Source organism: Apaloderma vittatum, unplaced genomic scaffold (assembly GCF_000703405.1).
Source record: "Apaloderma vittatum isolate BGI_N311 unplaced genomic scaffold, ASM70340v1 scaffold32260, whole genome shotgun sequence".
Lineage (NCBI taxonomy): Eukaryota > Metazoa > Chordata > Aves > Trogoniformes > Trogonidae > Apaloderma > Apaloderma vittatum.
The window spans coordinates 5,406-12,629 of NW_009695556.1; the positions used below are offsets into that span (position 1 = coordinate 5,406).

The 7,224-nt window shown below is 55.4% G+C and overlaps 1 protein-coding gene across 1 annotated transcript in view; it reads right to left on the reverse strand.

The window, feature by feature from the left end:
* Nucleotides 1-6,565, reverse strand: part of LOC104275698 (disintegrin and metalloproteinase domain-containing protein 8-like) — a gene marked incomplete at both ends in the record, with an annotated part of 11,961 nt that extends 5,396 nt beyond the window's left edge. The window contains 9 exon segments of the mRNA XM_009871731.1: nt 1; nt 4-100; nt 712-780; nt 885-950; nt 1,429-1,615; nt 2,727-2,803; nt 2,925-3,003; nt 3,260-3,336; nt 6,456-6,565. The exon segment at nt 1 is cut by the window's left edge and continues 63 nt beyond it. Coding sequence (XP_009870033.1) covers nt 1; nt 4-100; nt 712-780; nt 885-950; nt 1,429-1,615; nt 2,727-2,803; nt 2,925-3,003; nt 3,260-3,336; nt 6,456-6,565 — 763 coding nt within the window.
* Nucleotides 6,566-7,224: the final 659 nt, after the last annotated feature.

Sequence of the window (7,224 nt, forward strand, 5' to 3'; positions counted from 1 at the left end):
CCAGCGTCCCCTCGGGGTTGGGACTGCCCAGGATTTTGCCCTTGTGGCTCCACACCTCCAAGCCGATCAAGGCAACCCGCAGGCGGAGAGGCTGATAAAGCTGGGACAGGAGACCGCCCAGAGGGAGCACTTGGGTATGAACTGCACCAGCAGAGGGAAGGTCCCACCGGTAGCCAAGCCCAAGACCCCACCTCACTGCGCAGTATCACCTCTGTCCCCTCCTCAATAAATAATACAAGCTGGGACGACCTTGTAGACGGGATTTACCCCAAGACCTGTGGGCTCCCTCTTGGCTAGGATGCTGCTCCCACGCTGCCCACCAAAAAGTGATGCTGAAGCAAGGCAAGCAGTAACCCCACCTTGGCGCGCTGCATCCACCACCCTCCCCTCATTAGCACCAACTCCAGCTGGAGAATGGCCATGGGACATGCTCTCCGGGCATTATGAGAAAGGATTTCTTCCCCCTTGTCTGGGGGGAGGCACCCGTCCCGTGCTCCTGAGGACCCAGGGCTGAGCTGCTGGTCATGCCCACTTCTCACATGCTTTTGGCCAAGGGAGTTGGTCCACGCTGCAGCAGCCTACAGGCTTGAGATCAGCTCCAGCTCCATCACCACCCCCACCACACTCTCTCCTCTGCTGTGCTCGTGCCCACGCTGGCGCTGAGAGGCACGTGTTGGAGACGGGAGCGTCGATCCTGACCCCTGAGCTCACCTTGTCAACGTGGTTCACTATTTCCTTCATGCGGTTCTGCACTGTGCGCAAGTCCTTGTGTTTCCTGAACTATGGGAGAGACACAGAGAGATTTCCAGGCTGTCTTCACCTTCCTCGCTGCAGCGGTCGACAGCAAAAATGCAGGTGCCAGCTTGCCTCCCCACCCTGCTTACCTCCTTGTTGTCCACAACTAGGACCAGCTCCACATATCGGGGACCTTTGTGTAACGGGGCTGATTTCTGGAAGGGAAGATGAAAGTGAGGGCAAAGAAGGGCTCGGCTCCGCAGTTTGCCAAGCCCTGCAGTTGACCCTCCTGTGGGAGATGTTGGATCCTGGGGCCTCTTCCAAGGTTATTCAAGGCCAGCAGGTCTTCTAGCTCTGCTTTATAATGTTACTTTGCTGGGTGTTTCAGGCGTCTTCCAATATACAAGATAAACCCCAAGCCTGCTACGAGGATAGCGCATGAGAGAGGCTCTGCAGGTATCACAGAGCTCAGGAGGTAGGAGGACACTCCTGCTAATGGTACGGGATCTGAGGACTTGTTCCCACCAGGAGCTAGGCCACTGAGAGCTACCCATGTTTGGGTACCCAACCAACGAGGCATGGAAGAGGGGCATCTCCAAGAGATGTGTCTGGCCCCACTCCTCTCAAGGGCTCCACAGCACCTAGGCTCTTGCAAAGTCAGCTACAGGAAAGAGAAGCAATGCAATCCCTAACCCAGCGGTAGAGCTTCATGACCGCAGGAATTTTCGGTTCATGGTCATACTCCAGGGTGGCAGGGGACTCTTGACATGTGCCGCGCTTTCCCCGCAGGTGCGCTGCTCTGTACACCGCATGCCGGCCAGCCGCATCCCCTTCCAGGGGCTCCAGCAGGAAGGTGGTCTCGTTCACCCGGAAAAACCCACTGCCAAAGGAGAGAGGGTGGGCGTCAGATTGGGGAGACATCCAGCAGGACACGGACAGACCCTCTGCTGGGCTGGGAGACAGCAAACTGTGGCACAGCACCTGTGGCTGGTAGCAAGGGGAGTATCCTGTAGTTTGGGCAGCAGAAATGTCCCTGGATTCAGCAAAGAGAACTGCCCAGCACCGCCAGGTGCACTTCTGCTGAGCAGCCCTGTTTGTTTTCTGTAAGGTGTCCCATGCGCCCCATCTGTATCGTCCTTGTCTCCTTGTCCTGCCCTTACACATCTTGTCCTCCTTCTACACCGGGACATCGAGCGTCCCAGGCAAGAGAAGCTATGTGAGCCAAGGTCTCCGCAGACACAGTCCCTGCTCTCAGACGTGAGGAGATGAACCTCCTCACACACGCCCCTGCCAGGGACCCCTTCCTCTTGCAACGCCAGCTGACCTTAGAAGAAAAAGGCTTGTCGAATATGAATCTTCCATGGCCAACTGAGCACCCTTGCGTGGACCTGGCGGCTTGGGTTACTTTGCAAAGATGCAAAGGTATACCCAAGGCAGCTTTTGAGAAATGAGCACGACCAGCAGCTCGTGGGTAGAAGGAGATACAGATGGCCTGACACACCATATGCTTTTCTTTTGGAAAGGCACCTGGCTATCAGCTCTAGGAGCTCAGTGTGGCCCGGAGGAGATGCTGGCTGCCTGCAGGCCATGAGCACACCTTTACTCCACTGGCCGCAGCACTCAGGAAGAGTCTGGTCTAGTCTGCCCAGGGAAGAGAGGACAGAGCACTCCTGCCCAGACCTCCTGTCACGCTCAGGTTTCCAGTTTCACCCTGTGCCAAGAGTCAACCCCCTCCAAAACCAGCAGGCTCAGCTGCAAACGGCCACATGCCTTTCCTGCTGGGCATCAAGACAGCAGTCGGCACTCCCACCCTCAGCAGGGAAAGGGATGTTCTCTTCTCTTCCTTGGGCGAAAGCTGAGCTCTCCCTCCACCGGCACAGCTCCAGCTGGCCAGGGCTTGGTCACACCGGCTCCCTGTCACCAGGAGCAGTGCCAGGCTTGGTGCTGTGCCCCAGCCCACTGCAGCGCCCTGGGGGAGTCAGAGGTCCTACCTAAGCCCAGCGCAGGTGCTGATGCTCACTGCCGAGTCGGCGTCTCCTCGCACATGGCCCTGATAAAAGCAGTGATTCTGCCACCGAGAGAGAGAGAGAGAGAGCAGAGGTGTAAAGGGGGGATGCACCAGCTGCTGTGCCAGCAGCACCCTGCAGGAGTGGGAAGAGTGCTCTGCCCAGAGGCAACCCCCCCCATACCTGAACATCCGGCTTCTCCGTGATCTCCGTGCTGTTGGCCGAGTAGTGTGTCTCGGTGTAGTTCTGCCCCAGCAGCTCCCTGCAGCATGGGGAAGGGGCGTCAGCAGTGACCCCAGTTTTGGGGAGAGGATGGAAAGCTCATGGGATAAGTACGGCGTGACCCCTCCCCAGGTGGGGTTAGTAAGGAGCGAAAAAACTGCGATATTTTGCTGGTGAGGGTGTGGGCTGAGGGCTTAGGTGCAGTGACAGCGGACCTCAGAGAACTGATGTTCATGGCAAGGGTGGGAGGTGAGCCTCCCCCTGGCCATCCTGCCGTGCCCCCCCCCCGCACTCACTTGTTCTTCTTCAGCTGCAGGCTGTATTCCCTGCCTTCGGCACGGACGCTGTAGAGAATGTGGTCTGGGTAGACGCTCTGCATGAAGGAGAAACCACATGACAGACCCACCGTCACCAGGAGCCAGAGCCACAGGAGAGAGGACCTCTTGGCCCCTGTCCTCCCCAGAAAGGAGGTGGGGGTCTGCATGCACTCTGCTGGAAGGCAGCTGCAAGATGAGGAGCCTGGCTGCTCACCCTGGAGGCATCCAGCAAAGACACGGGAAATCAGAAGAGAAGAAAGAGAGCAATAATGGAAATCCCCGGCACGTCCCGAGACAGAGAACAGGTCACCAGCAATGAAAAAGTCAGCAAAAATCTGTCTTCCTGTGTCTGACACATGGCTGCAGATGGCCATGACAGAATCTGAGGTTTCCTACTCATCATTCACAAAACTCCTTTTTTTGGGACTGAGATCAGCGCTTACTCATGGGCTGAACCACAAATGACCCCAATGCCCAACAGCTCTTATCAGCACAGATTTCCTCAACTCTGACTGATCTAACATGCAAACCCACGGCTGGGGAAGAACCTTCTCTTGGTTCTCATCTGTTGTTAACTGAGAGTAGCTTTTAGAATCACCACATGCCAGACCCTCGAGCATCACAAGCAAGCTTGGCACATCTCAAGTCCAACCTCCAGTCCCTATGGCTGGATCAGGGTGGCTGTGGCTCAGTCCACCCCATCCCTGAACCCTCAGGATGGAGATGTCCCTCCAGGATTGTTTCCCTTTGGGATGTCTTGTGATCTCCACCTGCTGAGGTTGGGTCCCAGATCTCCAGAGATCTTGTTTCACTGGGACCACCTAGAGAGATGACGACTCGTTGCGTGGTGCCCCGTATCAGGAACCTCCTCAGCCAAAAAGACCTCTCCTGAGGGCACATCCTCAGCTCCTGCAGGATCCCAGGGTGGAGCAAAAGGCAAAGCAAATATCTCCCACAGGGCCAGCATTCTTCCCAGATGAGGTGTGCAGCCTCTCCCTGGGGAGGATGACAGCACCTGCCGTCATCCAATGGCTCAGCACTCCCACCGGGTGATCCGCAACCTGGTGGGAGCTGGGGATGAGCAGAAAGTCCTGCTGACTCAGCACCAGCTGAGAGAGAGAGCCCATCACTCAGTTGCCCTCAGTTCTACCCGGTTTGCATTTCCAATGTGAAGCGAAGGGCTGCTGGCCACGAAACGCCCTCTCCACACACCGAGGAGGTTGCACCAACCTGCCAGGTGGCCGGGCAGCCTGGGCTGCAGGCAAGCGTGCGAACACACAAGTGCACAGCAAATTCTCTCATGAACAGCGTCTCCAGCCTGACCCATGTCTGCTGACAAAACGATGCTTTGTTATTGCTGGCAGCGCCAGAGCCAGGAGAAATGGCAGGAAGGCGCTTGGAAAGGGCGGTGGGTCAGGGATCATGTCCTGAAGACAACCGCAGTGCAAGTTTAAAAAAAGAAAAGTTGTGGTAAAGCTTCTCTGAATCGCCCCCTTCCTTAATAGCATGGGCTGTGCAGATGGGAAAGCTTTGAAAATGCTGTCAGCTCAGCCCTGTCTCTGCCCAAGCCCTGCTAACCCCGCGACCGCACTGAGCAAGCAAAGCAGAGCCGTGGCCACAGCACACAGAGAAGAGGGATTTCTTCCAGCTGGTCTCAAGAAGAGAGCCAGAGAGCTTGCTGAGGATTGGGACAGGATGCCGCTGTCCCACTCCAGCACAGGGTGAGGAGATGTGTCGCAACCGCTCTAACCCAGGAACCAGCTCTTGGCCCGTGACCGTGCCAGCCAGAGACCACTAACGCAAAGCCACAGGAGAAGCTGGTCTTATATATGTAGATGTTTTTATGTATATAAAATAGCAAACTCTTTACCAATACTTCTCAAAAAGTGCTACAAAAATAAAATGCCCATCCAGCTACCTGTCCCCACTTCAGAGAGGGGCTTGGTGGTGGCCAAGCCTTGCTGAGAACCTCTTCCCCAGCAAGATTACTGGGAAAGCAAAGCCAGCTTCTGTCCAAGAGAAGGAAAATGGCCCGAAAAGCCTCATAACCTCAACGCAGAAGGTTTGGGAGGTCCAAGGCTCACCCAATCCAAGACCAAACCCAGATGCCACCTGGCAGACACGACTCGTGGCTGTTGCAAAGCACGCAGCTCAAGGCAGGTGTCTTCTCCTGCGCTGTGGAAAGCAGAGGGACCCCGAGCTGTGTGAGCTCCCCTTGCTGGGGGGGACCAGCACAGAGCTGCCTGGCACAGATGGTGTCTCTAAATAGCCCTGGGAATGTTTATCTCATGGACAAGTTTAGGTTTCTAGAGCAGAGAAAACAGATGCTTTCAGGGAGTGGTTTTGAATCCAGTTTATCAGAAAGGGTTTGAAGCACAGACGAACAAAGAGTTCACTAGGAAATAAATGTCGCCGGCCCCTCCTCCTCATCAGGTGCTAAAGTTGGTGCTTTTTGGTCTCAGAACATGAATCCACATATTTAGTTGATTTTCACTTTAAGGCGCCGAGTAAAGCATTTTTGAGATCGAGGCCATCATCCTATGGACGTCAGCCCTGAGCACTCGAAGCTGTGAGTCAAACTCCACTACTTCCCCCAAATTACAAATTTTTCTAAGAAAAATAACACTGGCTTTCTTTCATGTGGGCTTCTGCAAATTTCTGACTCTTATTTTCCCGTCCTAAAGAATGAAAAAAAACCCCAAAAACAACTTCACCAAACACCAGAAGGGCTTGCAACTCAACGAGGTTTTGCACATCCCTCCTTAAGCCAAGACCAGATGTCACGAGATCGCTGCAAGCCTGCAAGAGGTGGCACCACCGGGCAACGTGTCTGAAGAAAGTATCGGAGAAAGTAGACCACCGTCTCCGAGAGCCCACCCTGCTATCTGCAGTTCCTATTTTGATCCAAAGCACTCCAGGAAAGTTGATCTGGTCAACTGCTTCAAGATCTCTACCCTCTGGGATGGAAGCAACGCAAGAAAGCCTGCACCAGGTCATTCTTCTGGCACAGGGTCAAGGGGGTCCAGCTCCCAGCCCAGTGGTGGGCTGAGGAGATCCAGCTCCAAGCCCAGTGGTGGGCCAAGGGTCTCTGCTGAACGCAACACCCACCCCCTCCAGCTGCAACGCAATGAGGGCAGCTGTGCCAAGATGGTATTTGGGAGGCAATGCTACTCACCGGTGGTACAGAGAGGTCCCTTTTCCCCCGAGGTGCCAGCACCTTGCGCGGCATCACGACCTCGTATTTCTCAACGTGGTCAAGCTTCTCCTCCAGTCCAGCAGCGATGCCTGGGAAAAGTCAAAGGGCTTTGAGCAGGGATACCCAGAAACAACTGAGTCAAGGGGTAATGGAAGTGGCCAGTGTGAAGGCACAGGGAAGAAACCAAATAGCAAGTCCTGGGATACCAGAAAGCTGGTGAGGGGTTTGTTAGGATGTCGGTCAGTGACAGGACTAGAGGGAATGGACTGAAGCTGGAGATGGGTCGGTTCAGATGGGACGTGAGGAAAAAGTTCCTCCCCATGAGGGTGGGGAGACCCTGGCACAGGTTGCCCACAGAGGGGGTGGCAGCCCCATCCCTGGGAGTTTTTCAGGCCAGGCTGGATGGGGCTCTGGGCAGCCTGATCTAGTGGGGGGTGTCCCTGCCCGTGGCAGGGGGTTGGAACTACATCATCTTTCAGGTCCCTTCCAACCCTGACAGTTCCGTGATTCTATGATACCTGCTGGGACCTCAACTCCCCGCCAGGCTCCAGGGATGCTCCAGCCCCCGAGATCTGGCACCCACGGAGTGCTCATTTAAACCCATGAGCAAACAGGGCTGGAAAGGTCCTACTGAGACCCTGGTGCGTGAAGGTGGGGATTTTCGGGTCCCTTCCAACCGTAACCATCCTGTGACTCTATGATTTCAGAAGGGAGGCCTTTCTGTGACAAACTCCTTCGCTTTCCCCGG